Source organism: Bufo gargarizans, chromosome 3 (genome assembly GCF_014858855.1).
Source record: "Bufo gargarizans isolate SCDJY-AF-19 chromosome 3, ASM1485885v1, whole genome shotgun sequence".
Classification (NCBI taxonomy): domain Eukaryota; kingdom Metazoa; phylum Chordata; class Amphibia; order Anura; family Bufonidae; genus Bufo; species Bufo gargarizans.
Window position 1 is genome coordinate 308,270,186 of NC_058082.1, and position 16,804 is coordinate 308,286,989.

Consider the following 16,804-nt stretch of genomic DNA (forward strand, 5'->3'; position numbering starts at 1 on the left):
TAAGTTCTTAATCAGATGATACAGGCAATTAAAAACATGGGACAAATACATCCCTTGGTCGGTCCTCAAAGGGTTAAAAGGGCAGTCACCGTTAAAGGGGCGGCCATTGTGAAAGTTATTTAATACAAAATTGCAATAAATAAATACCCGAGCAACGCTGGGTCACCAGCTAGTATATATATATATATATATATATATATTGTATTAGTCTGGTTTATTTGTATGCCAATGCTTTTTGCCTAGGTTGCTGCATATTTACCCTAAACATGTATTTATCTTAGGATAATGTAGTTAAAATGCTTGAAGGAAAGAATCTAATTCCTTAGTTTCTACTCCACCTTCAGGTATTTGACACACCCAGGCACTCTTTGTGTTCGAATTGTACACGGAGAGAAGACATGGCTGACAGCTTAAACTTTGAAGTCTGATAAAAAGCAGTAACTTTGGACTAAAGGCACATACTGGAGGATAGTTTTGGATCTTAGGTGGTCGTTTTTCTTTTACGGTGGTTTAGGCACGTGAATATATTGACCTATGTTAAAGGTAAGCAGTTTTATGACTTTGAATAAGATGCAGTGATTCACTATAAAGGAACAAATGCTGTGATCAGGATAGTATTGTGAACATACGATGTTCCTATATATACTCTTTATGTACTGAATCCGTTTTTTAAACCTTACAGAAAAACATTTTAATTGTTATTGTTGGTAAACATGTGTAAAAGCATTAAGAGATGATTTTGTATCTTTCTTTATGTTCTACATAAACTGCTCAGTATTTTACAGGAATTTCATTTAACAAAGTTCAATGACCCCAAACTATGATGAAAAGATAATGGACAGAGCACATATTTTTGGTAAAAAGTCGCTACTGATATACATATTGTACATTCAGTTTTTGCTCTATATAATAGAGTTAAGAATGAATACTGCAGTACAGGACTAAGTTAATTTCTTGTCACTTCCATAGTCATAATTCCCTTTCTTGTCACTATCATAGTCATAACTTCTTAAAGCTTTACCTAATACTCAAATTATTGGACATTAAAAGGAATCAGTCCACCTTTTCTATTGATTTATGAGAAGTATTTAGTTCCATCAGATATTAACCCCTTCCTGACGTGACGATTTTCCATTTTCTTCATTTTAGTTTTTTACACCTTGCCTTTCCAGAGCCATAACAGTTTTATTTTTTGTTCACATAGCCATATGAGGGCTTGGTTTTGGGGGGATAGGTTGTACTTTCTAATAGCATCATTTTATCTTGCATATGGTGTAGTGGGAAGCTGGACAAAATTCCAAATGGGGTGGAAATGGAAAATAATGTCAATTGTATCACAGTTTTATAGGTTTTGCTTTTACAGCATTCCATATACAGTAAAACTGACCTGATCTCTTCATTCTCTAGGTTAGTACAATTACAGTGATATCACATTAATATAGTATTTCTCTGAAATAAAAATAAAAACATTAGTATAAAATTATTTCTTTCTTTGCATCACCATATTCTGACCACCATAACATTTTACTATTTCAGTCTACAGAGCTATGTGAGTCCTTAATTTTTGTGGAGTTTTTAGTGATATGATTTTGGAGTGTGTATGCCTTTTTAATTACTTTGTATTCCATTTTTGGAGGGTAGTGAAGCAACAAAAATGCGACAAATTGGCCATTTTTATTTTTTTCGCTGTTAAAGAGTTCACCATATGGGATAAATACATTTATATTTTAATAGTACTGATGTTTTGGGAAGCGGTGGTGCAAATGCTCTTTATGTCTATTTTTTTGTTTATTTTTGTTATGGGGAAATGGAATTATTCGAATTTTTAGATTTTTAAAAACTTTTTTCCCCTCTTTTTGCATTTATATTAAGTCTCCTTAGTGTACTTGAGCATGCGATCATTAGATCATTTGTCCCATAGATTGTAATGAATTACCAGTGCAGTCTATGGGACATTCAATACTTTCCTATGGAGCCCTGCATCAGGCAGTGCTCCATAGGAACTATCACTGTCGTAACCTCGGATTCTTAAGAGGGACTGAGGCTATCTCAAAGTAATGAATGGCTCCGCTTATCGCAGCACAGGGTATCCATTTAGGCCCCAAGAGGGTATGTTCTCAGATGCTGTTGTCAAAATTTACCACGGCATCTGAGGGGTTAAACATCTATGATTGGTGTTATTGCCAATTACAGACATTTGCCAATGGTATCTGCTGTTTAAAACATGAGAAATTTGTTGGTTATGTTGCCCGCTGCTCTCTGGCGGGGCTAAATAGGAACTATGGTGCTCGCTGTGCCACAGATAGGGCTCCATAGGAACTGTCACTGTGGTAGCCTCATATCCATTAGAGGGACCAAGGCTACCACAACAAATGAATGGCTTCCACAATCGCCACACGTACCACAGATATCAGGAAGGAGTTAAAAACAAAAGGAGAGACTTTTTCTTTGGCGCAAGTACACACTTGGAAAGTACTAGTTCTCCTTGCATAGATCCAATCGGTGTAGCAATTCTTAAGGTCATGGAAAAAATATGTAAATTAGCTCTCCTCCAGAAGGAAGAACACTGTCTTTCTAGGGTCATGTGTAGGTAGCTACCCTGTGAGTCAATGTCTGACCCATCTGAGACACCTTTCTACAGACAGCATTGTTTCTGAGTTTTTGCTCGTTATCAGTGCAGAGTAGTTTTCTGGTTGGCTGAGATGATGTTAATGCAGGTCTTTTAAAGTGCTATTTCTCCTTGCATAGATCCAGCTGACTAACACCTTTACTACCTATAGGTGGCTCTATAGAGAGTTTTCTTCCTTTTGAGAAGAGCTAATTTGAAAACCAACATGTCACGTTTCCGGATGATCTTCCCCTGAGAAATGTAAGGCATGAAGGAAATGCTATAACCATGTATAGCAAAATATAATAGCTTTCTGTATAGTATACACTTGTATCCCTTTCTATTTTGACACGTTTAACACATTAACTAATTATTGCAGCAAGTTACAACTTGTTTTTTAATGATTGTTTTGCTGCAGTTGTTACTTTAATGTGCCAAGTGTTAAGCTAGAAATGGCAAAATCTCTATGTGACTAGTCTACATATTTAAAAAAAAAATAAAAACAGGTGGATGTTTTTTTATATATGAAAGTCACTCCATTTATTTTACTTCTTGTCCAGGTTCTTTAGGCTCATCATTCTTGGACTTTTATCACAGCAGGTAGTACCTGGGAGTACCTGGAAATGTTATGTTATGTTATGTATCTTATTGTTATGTAATGGTATGGCTGGTATGGGACAGGGCTAACAGCCAGGTTCCTCCTCTCTTGGTAGGAGTGGGCTAGTCCTGCTAGGAGGGGGGAGTCTAGCTATAGAGGAGGAAGGAAGCACTGCTAACTGCTCCTACTCCAAGGGTCTTAGGGGCCAGCTTTTTATCCAGTTTTTCTGTGGGAGCACTACACCAGAGAGTGCAAGAAATTCCAACATACATATACTTGAAAAGCTACAGTGTTTACAGTCAGCAGAGTGACCATCAAGCCACAGCTTTACAGACCCTGCTGTGGGTGAGCCTCTATGGATCAAACACCCATCACCGAGATAACATTCAGGCTTGACAACTCAAAGCCTGCATTTTACAGTGGACAACTATATCCACAAGTGTCAGAACACATCTGTTAGCCAGAAGCTCAAATGGGAGATTCATCAGCAAGATAGCACATCAGAGTTCAGATTAACTGCCACTTATTCAACCATCAAACTTCATCATCTGGAGATAGAATTTATTCTTTGTACAAACTACTGTTGGATATACTACCAGTTATCCAGTTAAAGAGAGACTTTTATTATTTTACTTCTGGCCTGTCTTTAAACCAACTTTCCACTGCACCAATCCCCAGGGAACAATGGCCTGAGAGAGTACACTATGACACATCATCTTATCAGAGCCACTACCATTCTGATCCTCTGCACTGGCTCCTCAGGGTCTCGTTTCACATCTTCCTCTCATAGCAGCAGTAAACTGACAATGGATTAACTACATATTTTGGATGTCTTACCATTTTAGTGGACAGCTAGAGAACAACTATGTTTTATATCTAATTCTTAATGGCATAGTACAACTTAAATAAAAAATGTTCTCTATAAATATTGGAGTTCATTTGTTAAGGCTGGCATTTTAGACGTCGGTCTTAATAAAGTCCATGCTTCCTAGCTGGTTTACATTTAGGCCATTTTCTATGGCTAAACCAAGCGTCCCCTTCCCTGCCCACTTCACTCCGACTTTTTTAGATCTGGCGTGAGCGGGGAAAAGTTGCAGATTGCGGTGCAGCTAACTATTGTGATGCAATCTGCTCCTGAAAACACCTAATATAATCATATTTCAGGTTAATAAATGAACCCCATTGTGTTTAAAAAAATTACTTTTTTTGAAGTGTCTCTTTAAAAAAGAGATATGCTTTGGTTTGATGGTCTTGGAGGTAACAGGTAACCATCTGGTATACTGTTTTCAGCTTTTGCTCAGTGCCCATTTAAAGGGGTTGTGCAGGGTTTAAAAACCTGGCTGCTTTCTTCTAACATACCAAACATATCCATTGGTATGATACCACTGTTTATCCCCGTTCAAAACAGCCACGTTTGGCTAATCCAGGACTACCCTTTTAGTTGTTGATTTATCCTTAAAGGGATTATGTCATGACATTTGAGGCCTATAACCTAAACATATGGCCAGGTCCCTACTAATAACCTGAATACGAAACTGTCATTATTAAATCTGCCTGTGGCTCTATTAGCACATAAAACAGGTTTTTATAACCTGACATTCACCTACCTAAGGTGCCCAAGGGGACGTCGCTTCATACAGTGTGCCCGGCTGCACCCATCTCCGTCTGGTGCCCAGCGCCGCCCTCCCTGTCTATAGCGCCGCCTCCGCAATTGTCCGGTCCCTCTGCCAGAACCCGCGCGTGCGCACTAGGCATAACCCGAGGGACCGGACGATTGCAGAGGCGGCGCTATAGACAGGGAGGGCGGTGATTTCAACTGGGAAGGCGGCGCTGGGCACCAGACGGAGATGGGTGCAGACGGGTACACTGTATGAAGCGACGTCCCCTTGGGCACCTTAGGTAGCTGAATGTCAGGTTCCTGTTTTATGTGCTAATAGAGCCACAGGCAGATTTAATAAGGACAGTTTCGGATTCAGATTATTAGTACAGACCTGGCCATATGTTTAGGTTATAGGCCTAAAATGTCATGATATAATCCCTTTAAGGCGGATTTACACTGCCCAATTGTCAAGCAGATTTTCGAGGACAAATGTTCCTATGAACGCTAGTTCCCAATAATCTTCCCGCCTAAAGGTGCTGTATATCACCCAATGAACGAGCAAAATGCTCATTCATTGCGTGAAACTGTCATTAGTGCTGGCAAGTAAATTAGCATTTCTGGGCAGCAGATCATGTTGTCTAAACAGCACTTTGCTGCCCAGAAACAATGCAGCTGAATTAGAACGAACGATCGCAGTAGCCATCACTCGTCCTAATACTGTGGAGGTAATCACTGCATGCAAGTGTAGTGTTTCACCTCCACTAATGAGCAGTCAATTGTCGGGAAGGAACACAGGGAGCATTAGTCATATTTTACGCATTTTAATTAGCAGTTTAAGATCAAGAAAACTATTAAACCAATACTGCTTCCTCTATGATTAACATTGATAGCCACTCTCTTTTTAATAAGACAAATGTAGGTTATCACAGCTTTGCCACCTTCACAAGCATCACTAAATATTACATCTAGTGATGAGCGAAGCAAGCTTCGGAAGTTACATCCTAAGTCGCTTCGTTCATAACTTCGGATTAATACTGTATGGAGATCTCTTTTCGAACAGTATTAGAATGTATAGGCTCTGATGAACCGAAGTAAGTTATTTGCGAAGTTGCGCATGACTTCGTTGAATAACTTCGGTAATTGATTTTTAAAGTGGAAAACCACTTTAAAACTTGAAACCATACTTTACACTGCTTCACAACTTTATCCCTGACCTGTCTGGTTTGTTCTTTGGTTTTCATGATGCTGTTTGATCACTAATGTTCACTAACAATCCTGTGAGGCCTTCACAGAACACCAGTAGTTATACTGAGAATAAATTATGCACAAGTGGACTCTATTTACTAATTAGGTGTCTTCTGAAAAGTTCAACTTATTTTAAAAATGCCATCTTTTTATGCACTTATGCACATTTTTTACAATGAAACAGGTCAGGTCAGGGTCGACATACAGTATGTTTTTAAACTAGCTTGACCTGTAAACTGACACTTATCCAGGATCTACCAGTTCCCCACCAATAACCTCTATGTGGAAGGCAACCCACAAAGTGCTGTTTTTTAATGAAAGCAAAGATTGGATTTATACTGTCCTAATGATCAAGACAGGTCTTCAGTACTCCCTAAAACCATTGCAGAGTAATTCCATAAGCCAAGCCCAAATGAGCCTATTTTGGTGATTTCTAGCTAGTTTCAAGACCTCTCTGCAACTTTGCTGTTACTGGCAAACATTATTCTTCCTTCTAGTACTTCTTTTTACAAATAATAACTAAAGCCAGACTAAGGGCTAGTTCAGACAAGTGATGTTGACATCTGGTTGCTGTCTAAGTGTAGAACAGATTGTATTCAGACTGAACACTGACCCATTATAGACCATGGCCCAGTTCTCATGTGTGGCCGATGATCCGCGCAGAGAAAATCGCAGCATGCAAGATTTGCCCATTTTAGTGAATGTATGCATTTTGAATCATTCATCAGAAAAAGTGCTTAGGCTACTTTCACACTCGCGTTTGGTGCGGATCCGTCATGGATCTGCACAGATGGATCCATTCAGATAATACAACCATCTGCATCCGTTCAGAATGGATCCGTTTGTATTCTCATTAACATAGCCAAGACGGATCCATCTTGAACATCATTGAAAGTCAATGGAGGACGGATCCGTTTTCTATTGTGTTAGACTGTGTCATAGAAAATGGATCCGTCCCCATTGACTTACATTGTGTGTCAGAACGGAGCCGTTTGGCTCAGTTTGGTCAGACGGACACCAAAACGCTGCAAGCGGAATGAAGACGGAACGGAGGCAAACTGATGCATTCTGAGCGGATCCTTTTCCATTCAGAATGCATTAGGACAAAACTGATCCGTTTTGGACCACTTGTGGAAACCCTGAACGGATCTCACAAACGGAAAGCTAAAATGCCAGTGTGAAAGTAGCCTTAACCATGAGATGTTTTTTGGGCTACTTAGTCTCTCATCCTCAATCCTCCACCCCATGTCCAAAACCTATCCCTTTCCCATGCTTCCTAATCCTATTATGTTAAAAACAAGTGTATGTTAACTATGTTAACTTGTCGAGGCAAGTAAACAAAAAAAAAGGGCTTGCCTTCTCTATCAGGAGCCCAGCTGTCTCCGACAAAGGGCTTCCTGCAAGTTAACTGCAGCTGCATGATCTGCATAAGCTCCTATCTCTGCAAGGATATTCAGAAATACCTTTGTAGATCACTCAGATGTATATAGTGTGGGCAGCCTGCAGACAGTAGAAGGGCATCTGTCAACATGAAAAATGGGCTTGAACAACTGTAATGTATGAATAGCTGAAGAGATACAGATACCGGCAATGCAATTATTATTTCTGAACTCCCTTTCAAACACACCACCACCATCACATACAGCCTGTGCTCTGTATGCTAATGCAATTCAGGTCACAGACTGTTTGCTTGATGACTGCAGGGCAGTGAATGTTACTTAATAGCTAATAATTAGATAATAATACAATAATTGACATAACATAAGCTGAAGTGAGAATCCCCTTAAAGAGGTTATCCCTCAAATTAAAAAAAAATGTAAATATCTGCTATAATGCACACTACGATTTTCACTATAGCAATGTAAAAAAAATTGCTGTTCTTGATTGTAAGTTTCACCCTTTTTGGCTGTTTTTGCTCATCCCTTTGTAGCTATGGTCAGTTCATTTTCTCGTGTCTGGCAGCAGCTTGTCTCATGTGACAATCAAGCACCTGCATCTCCCAGGACTGCACTGCAGTAAACTTAAAACACCTTTGAATGCAAATTATTGCATTTTACTCATTTTGCTGAAACATTTAGCTAGGGGCTACTGAAACATGGTTGGGGATGATCAAACATGGTTGTGGGCTGCTGAAACATGGCTGAATTGAATTGAATTTCATTTACTTTCTGTTGTGGGGATAAATGGGTTTGCTATAGTTCAATTTGGGACTCCAAATACCAGCTGAATAACAGCATGTTCATAGTTTAGTGGCGGAAACCAGATGATAGGTTCCCTTTAAATCTATGGTGAAAGGGGTTGCTTACTATAGAACTGGTACTATGGTTACAGTTGTAAGTCCCTATGGCTATCTTGCTGACCAATAAATAGACAAGCTCTTTAATGGACTGATATTGTAATCATAATCTTGTGTGTGGTTCACAAAGGTAGAATCAAACATCTTTCACCCAAAACAATATTGTGCCATTTGCCGATACAACTTAAGTCCTCTTGCACACGACTATATGGCTTTTTCAGTAATTTGTGGTCCGCCCCAAAAAACGGATCCGCAAAAAATACGGATGACGTCTGTGTGCATTCTGTTTTTTGCAATAATAGGACATGTTCTATCTTTGAACGGAACGGAAAAACTGAAATACGGAAACGAAAGGAATACGGAGTACCTTCCGTTTTTTTTTTTTGCATATCCATTGAAATGAATGGTTCCGTATATGGTCCGTATATGGAACGCAAAAAACAGAAAGTAAAACAAAAAGTGTGCAAGAGGCCTAAAAATCAATATAGCAGCCCAGTTGTATACATGATAAGAGGGCTTCCCCAACCCCTCATACATGACAATATGGAATAGGTGCATCATTCCATAATCATCTCATAGTTTAGGCAACAAAAAAATTGCATATAGAAAAATTTAAATAAATAAAATATCATTTATTTTTCAGTTGATGCTGAAGAGCAGAAATGAACTGGGGAGTGTATGAAGCTCTACTGACAGGTGTTAATAAATTCTCCACTGAATTTGGACGTGTGTGGCTGTCTATAGTCTTCATCTTTAGGATCCTTGTATACGCAGTAACAGCAAGTCGGGTTTGGGGAGATGACCAAAAAGATTTTGACTGCAACACTCGACAGCCTGGATGCGGCAATGTCTGCTATGACCAATATTTTCCTGTCTCACACATCCGTCTGTGGGCTTTGCAGCTTATCATGGTTACATGTCCTTCTCTTCTTGTTGTAATGCATGTGGCATACAGAGAAAGTCGAGAAAGAAAGCGTAAAGAAATGATGGGAGAGAACTGTGACAAGCTTTATCAAGACATTGGAAAGAAGAGAGGTGGGCTTTGGTGGACCTATCTTATAAGCCTACTGGTTAAAGCCGTGGTGGACTCTGTTTTCATTTATGTGTTTTATCGACTCTATGAAAATTTCTTTCTTCCTCGAATAGTAAAATGTACTCTTCCTCCATGCCCCAACACTGTGGACTGCTTCATATCTCGGCCATCTGAGAAAAATATATTCACCCTCTTCATGATAATTAGTTCTGCTGTATGTATTCTTCTGAACCTCATAGAAGCCGCATATCTTGTTGGAAAGAAGTGTAAAGAGACCATGCTGTCCAAAGGCCAGCCAACTAAATCTAAGAAAGACTCTGACTGCAGTGAAGCCAATGGGCGCAAACAAAATAAATGTGAAAGGACAATTTTTATTTCAGAAGATATCAATACCTCAAGTACTAAAGCTGATCAAAAAAGACACAATAATAATGCTGCATAGTGATGGAGGGGAACTAAAGCACTTACAGTCGAGTATTTGTTATTGTCCATATTAAAATAGGTCAAAGTGTTTTTGCCAGGGCTAAGACATTATAACCACAAATGTATAATAATTCACAGCTCCCGGGGTGTAGAGGAGGCAAGTGGGTTTGCAAACCAAATTGCAATTAGTGATGAGCGGGAGGTGCCATATTCGATTTTGCGATATTTCGTGAATATTCGATTGAATATTCATCTTATATTAGTTGAAATCGAATATTCGTCATTATTCTATTTATCACAAATAAAATGCAATTTAATTATTCGCACATTGCAATTGTCTTTTAACTGTATAAGGCAACTTTCCTAATGGTTGGCTATGGCTATGGCTAATATGTGTATTTTACGAATATTCGCTTTATTGCTATATATTCTTGTTTTAGAATATTACGAATATTCTAAAAAACAAAGTTATAGCAATATAGCGAATATTCGTAAAATACACATATAGACTGCAATTTAGCTAATATACTGCTATAATCTTTTTTTATAGTCAATTTTCTTTTGTCTCTTCTGAAGTTCAGATTTGGAAAAAATATATTAGCTAAATTGCAGTCTATATGTGTATTTCTTGAATATTCGCTATATTGCTATAACTTTGTTTTTTAGAATATTTATCATATTCTAAAATTTAGAATATGACGAATATGGCGAATATTCTAAAAAACGAAGTTACAGCAATATAGCGAATATTCGTTATTTTGAATATTCATCTTTTTTTTTCCAATCTGTACGGTCGTTCACATACTCCTACCCGACAAGTGTCCCCGTCACTATCGGAACGCCTGTGGGTTAGAATATACCATCGGATGTGAGTTTTCACTATTGCTGAACTGAAACAGTTCTATAAAGAGGAATAGTCAAGAATTACTCCTGACCGTTGTGCACGTCTGATCTGCAACTACAGGAAACGTTTGGTTGAAGTTATTGCTGTCAAAGGAGGTTCAACCAGTTATTAAATCCAAGGGTTCACATACTTTTTCCACCTGCACTGTGAATGTTTACATGGTGTGTTCAATAAAAACAAGGTAACATTTAATTCTTTGTGTGTTATTAGTTTAAGCAGACTGTGATTGTCTATTGTTGTGACTTAGATGAAGATCAGATCACATTTTATGACAAATTTGTGCAGAAATCCATATCATTCCAAAGGGTTCACATACCTTTTCTTGCAACTGTATTCGTTTTTTAGAATATTCGTCATTTTATTTTCCATACGAAAACATGATTCCTTCCTGCTTAAGTTGCTTGTGGGCCAATGACTTATTGACCCACAAGAAAAAAAGCAGGGAGGAATCATATTTTCAGATGTTAAAAAATGACGAATATTCGATATAGCGAATATATAGCATTATATTCGTAATATTCGCGAATTAGCGAAGTTGCGATATTCGTGATTAATATTCGCTATTTGAATATTCACGCTCAACACAAATTACAATGTAGCTCAAGACTGCACACAAGTCAAGCTAGATTTCTGTAGTATTATTCAGAAGCTGCTTAGGCTAGATCCATAGACCTTCTTTAGAGCATCTTCACAAATTATGTAATTATGTGAATTACAAAGAGTACAAACAATAGGATATGTCTATGTATATCACATACAAGTACAAGCTACAAGTACCAAGATAACTTTGGAGTGTGAGGAGTCTTGAGCAAGTGTACATTGTAATCTAGGATGGTAACCAACTTCTTGCCCCTCTATTACAGCATTTCCTATGCTTATATATGCAGATGCACAAAATCCAATCAGTTTACTTATTATTCTGGTGTAACAGACCACATGCATTGAATATCAACATAGGAGCATTAACATAGATAGGATTTTATGAAATGTCTAATATCTTTTGTATCTAAGATATCGTTCCTGCAATACGTTAGTACTACTGTGATTTTATGTTACATAAGTAATACACACAACAATTTTGCTATCATTTACTGAGGTCAAAAGAACAGTATGTTCTGTAACAGCACAGATAGCAACCCTATGTGCTATCTTTATTATGTTTGCTAAACATTTACTGGGATTTTTTTAAATGTTTCATGCAATGTTTTTCTGGGGGGCTGGATTGGCAATACCAATAAACACTCCAAGTCTAAAGGTAAGTATCCAGGTGGACTACATGTGCACAATTTACTAATGTTAAACCACTGTAAAACATAATTTAATGTATACCATAATAAAATATACATTATCATACCACCTTACCACTTCTCCTGATAAAGCAAAAACAGCAAAATCAGTCAGGAGGGAACGGATGGTCCATTTTAATGTATTATTGACTTTTATGCGCTTTCAGTCCAATACATGTTATGGGCCTACTTTAAAGTAGGTAGGACTATTAAAATTTGTTGAATTTTATCTAAAGGTGCTGCACAATGTGTCTCTCTTTTCTTTGATCAGTGCAGATTTCGGAGGAACCAAAGACTGGAGACTAAGTTAAACCTGGAGAGTTTGGAAAAGTAGAGGAGGAAGAAGTATTATAGTGCTGCTAGTGGGCACCTAATAATTCCCGTTGTGTTGTTTTCAGGGAATCACACAGGGATGACCACCTGAAGAAAGCACTAGAAATGTATACTACGAGTGATACCATATAGACTAAGGGTACTTTCACACTAGTGTTAGAAGAATCCATCAGGCAGTTCCGTTGCCGGAACTGCCTGCCATTTGTTTCCGGATCCGTATGCGGATCTATCTGACAAATGCGTTGCAATACCAGATCCGTCTCTCTAGTGTTATCCGTAAAACTAATCCAGTATTTATCTTTTTCACAGATTTAAAGGTCTGCACAGACCAGGAAACAGGATCCAATTTTCCGGAACACTTGATACCGGATCCGGCATTAATACATTTCAATGGAAATTAATGCCGGATCCGGTTCCGGAATTTTCTCCGGCCAAATACCATAAAAGGGACTGAACTGAAGACATCCTGATGCATATTGAACGAATTGCTTCCCATTCAGAATGCATTGGGATAACTTTAATGCTAGTGTGAAAGTACCTAAGGAGACTATTTGACATCCAAACTACTCCACATCCACACACATACCAAAGCAGTGGTGAGAACTTTTATAACTCTGTGTTTTTGTTATATGAGACATTGATTTTCTTTGCACATATCATTTTTCTTCCTGGACTATAGGGATCAGGTCTCCTGTGGTAGCTCATATTAGATTCAGATACTGCCCTTTACCTACGTTGTATCAAAGAAATATGTAACTATATCTCTCTCTAGACTGTGGAGAAGTAAATTGTGGGGGCATTACATATCCTATGAACCTGTGGGGTAAATATGTGAGGGATCACTTTCCATGCAGGGTAGGTAAGGGTTACAATGTTTTCCAGGAGATGCAAGTGCTTGATTGTCTTATATGAGCCCAACCACAGAAAGGAAAGAAAGTCCTTCAGGTTAGCATGTAAGTGAATAAAAAAAAAAAGTTTTACATTCATCAGATAAGTACCCCTTGCTGTTTCTCCTGTGACCAAAATTCTGCTCTACCTTCTCCTGCATTCAGTGATGTACTAAAATGCTCAGTAGCTACCCTGCTCCTCTCTTCCTCTCAGCTTCAGTGTAGTGATCTCATAATGAGAAAAAAACACTGAGGAAGAAACTGTCCTGGTTTCGAAAACGCGTCTGGTAACTATTGCACCATAGCAATATTTATATACAGTTGCAAGAAAAAGTATGTGAACCCTTTAGAATGATATGGATTTCTGCACAAATTGGTCATAAAATGTCATCTGATCTTCATCAAGTCACAACAAAAGACAATTACAGTCTGCTTAAACTAATAACACACAAAGAATGAAATGATACAATATTTTTATTGAACACACCATGTAAACATTCACAGTGCAGGTAGAAAAAGAATGTGAACCCTGGGATTTAATAACTGGTTGAACCTCCTTTGACAGCAATAACTTCAACCAAACGTTGTGCAGATCAGATGTGCACAATGGTCAGGAGTAATTCATGACCATTCTTCTTGACAGAACGGTTTCAGTTCAGCAATATTCTTGGGATGTCTGGTGTGAATCGCTTTCTTGAGGTCATGCCACAGCATATCAATTGGGTTCAGGTCAGGACTCTGACTGGCCCACTCCAGAAGGCGTATTTTTTTCTGTTTAAGCCATTCTATTGTTGATTTACTTCTATGCTTTGGGTCGTTGTCCTGTTGCAACACCCATCTTCAGTTGAGCTTCATCTGGTGGACAGATGGCCTTAAGTTCTCCTGCAAAATGTATTGATAAACTTGGGAATTCATTTTTCCTTCGATGATAGCAATCCATCCAGGCCTTGACAGCAAAGCAGCCCCAAACCATGATGCCCCACCAACATACTTCACAGTTGGGGTGAGGTTTTGATGTTGGTGTGCTGTGCCTCTTTTTCTTCCAAACAACTCAACTTTGGTTTTATCTGTCCACAGAATATTTAGCCAGTACTGCTGTGGAACATCCAGGTGCTCTTGTGCAAACTGTAAACGTGCAGCAATGTTTTTTTGGACAGCAGTAGTTTCCTCTGTGGTATCCTCCCATAAAATCCATTCTTGTTTAGTGTTTTACTTATCATAGATTCGCTAACAGGGATGTTAGCATATGCTATAGACTTTTGTAAGTCTTTAGCTGACACTCTAGTATTCTTCTTCACCTCATTGAGCAGTCTGCGCTGTGCTCTTGCAATCATCTTTACAGGACGGCCACTCCTAGGGAGAGTAGCAGCAGTGCTGAACTTTCTCCATTTAAAGACAATTTGTCTTACCGTGGACTGATGAACAGCAAGGCTTTTGGAGATACTTTTATAACCCTTTCCAGCTTCATGCAAGTCAATAATTCTTAATCGTAGGTCTTCTGAGAGCTCTTTTGTGCGAGGTAAGCATTTACATCAGGCAATGCTTCTTGTGAAAAGCAAACTCAGAACTGGTGTGTGTTTTATAGGGCAGGGCAGCTGTAACCAACACCTCCAATCTCATCTCATTGATTGGACTCCAGTTGACTGACACCTCACTCCAATTAGCTCTTGGAGATTTCATTAGTCTAGGGGTTCACATACTTTTTCCACCTGCACTGTGAATGTTTACATGGTGTGTTCAATAAAAACATGGTAACATTTAATTCTTTGTGTGTTATTAGTTTAAGCAGACTGTGATTGTCTATTGTTGTGACTTAGATAAAGATCAGCTCACATTTTATGACCAATTTGTGCAGAAATCCATATCATTCCAAAGGGTTCACATACTTTTTCTTGCAACTGTATTTGAGCTGAAGAAACCCAGAATAAAGCCATCGTACTATTGCAAAACTGCCATCCGCAGCTACAGATTATATCCAGCATCTCCTTGTTCACAATCCGCATGCACTGAAACTATAAAAGTGCAGGCACTAGCACGGGTCTTATCACAGACACCTGTGGGCTACAGACACCTGTGGGCTACAGACACCTGTGTGAGTGAATATTGGAATCCAAAAGCCGCATATGCACGTATGTATGTTGCAAACAGCTGACACATCGAGTTTGCGGTAAGACACCAATATCTTTTTCACACTTAAGCTGGATAGATCATATTTGTACTGTGATATAAATCTGAAAAGCTGTTTGGAGAATTATGGGGTATTATAGATACCAGGACTGCCATACAATTGAAAGCAGCAAGCTTTATACCTGTGTACAGAATAACGCTATGGAACATTGATTGTATTGAACAGTGCGAGAGCTCCGCACTGCAACAGGATAGAGGGATCGTGATTTCATGTGAATCTTTATTTTTTACCCATATGTATTTGATGTTTTCTTTTTATATGGCTATTGGTTTTTATAGTCTTATGAGTGGTATATGTATGCATTATAATAAATTGTGATATTTTATAAAGGGCCGGTCATTGAGTTTATATTTTTGAAATTATGTAATTATTTAATCTTTTTCTACTGCAATTATTTTGGGGTTCATGCTTCTGAACTGACCCTCATCAATGTTCTATGGGTGGGCCACCTTATTGATGTGCTTCCATGTTTGTTTTTAGTGTTTTTAAGGTGTAAACGTGTTGGAACGCTCATTACCGATGATCTGTCGGTGTAAAGGTGCTTGTTCAATGGGTAATAAGGTCGTTTGTGTGGTCACCTAAAGTCATCATTTTCCAGCAGCCATCTAAGGAGCGCTCAGCTGCCAGCAAATAATAACTTTGTATCAAGACGAGCAATGGCATTAGCGATCACTCCTCCCCATCCTATGGAGGAGATTGCTGCATGTAAATGTAGCTGTATCATTCACTTACGAGTCGGCAATTGTCAGGAAGACAATCTTCTGCTCAATTGAGCAATACAAAAGGGCCTTAAGGTTCTAATTTATCATTTACACACAATATGCTTGTCGGATAACCCCATTTTCTTTTTGATGTTTTTAAAGGGGTTGTGCAAGGGTTTTATATCCTCAGGATAGGTAATCAATATCTGATCGGCTGGGGTCTGACACCTGGCACACTTGCTGATCAGCTGTTTTGTCCGATACCCACCAATCAAATATTGATTACTTATCCTGAGCATAGGTCATCAATATAAAACCCCTGCACAACCCCGTTAAATCTCTGTTTTGTAATGGTGATAGTCTGTTGTGAAGAGGACACTGCCGCACAGGTTTCCAGCATAAATGCTTACTTTCTGCCAGAAAAATATTGCTGCATGTTGAATCACCACCAACTAACCAAACTGCCTCCATATCCTTGCTGGTGCCAGAAGAGAATTGCACTAAAGTCTGCTATTACTGTTGGTGCTCTCAAGTTAAAAAGGAGTAAAAAGACTTTGTTACGTTCAATTCTCGCTTCATCCTTCACTGCTACACAACTTTCACTGCAACAGACCCTAGGGAGTGGGGGCTTTAGGTAGGACACAGTGACACAGCTACACTACATCAGTGCCACTACCACTCCCATCCTCTAAACCGGCTCCC

The 16,804-nt window shown here is 38.7% G+C and overlaps 1 protein-coding gene across 2 annotated transcripts; it reads left to right on the plus strand.

Moving 5' to 3' along the window:
• The first annotated feature begins 291 nt into the window (after positions 1 to 291).
• LOC122931505 (gap junction beta-5 protein-like) lies at positions 292 to 10,125 on the plus strand. 2 transcript variants are annotated; one of them, XM_044285570.1, is made up of 2 exons: positions 292 to 543; positions 8,991 to 10,125. In XM_044285570.1, exon 2 carries the CDS (start codon positions 9,010 to 9,012, stop codon positions 9,820 to 9,822), a length of 813 nt encoding a protein of 270 aa, XP_044141505.1. In that variant the 5' UTR covers positions 292 to 543; positions 8,991 to 9,009; the 3' UTR covers positions 9,823 to 10,125. The 2 variants fall into 2 exon arrangements, with proteins under 2 accessions (XP_044141505.1, XP_044141506.1); XM_044285571.1 differs by lacking the exon at positions 292 to 543 and adding an exon at positions 2,716 to 2,869.
• The last annotated feature ends 6,679 nt before the right edge of the window (positions 10,126 to 16,804 follow it).

Bases quoted from the DNA above. Each gene is read 5' to 3' on its own strand.
- LOC122931505 (XM_044285570.1), top strand. From the start codon at position 9,010: ATGAACTGGGGAGTGTATGAAGCTCTACTGACAGGTGTTAATAAATTC.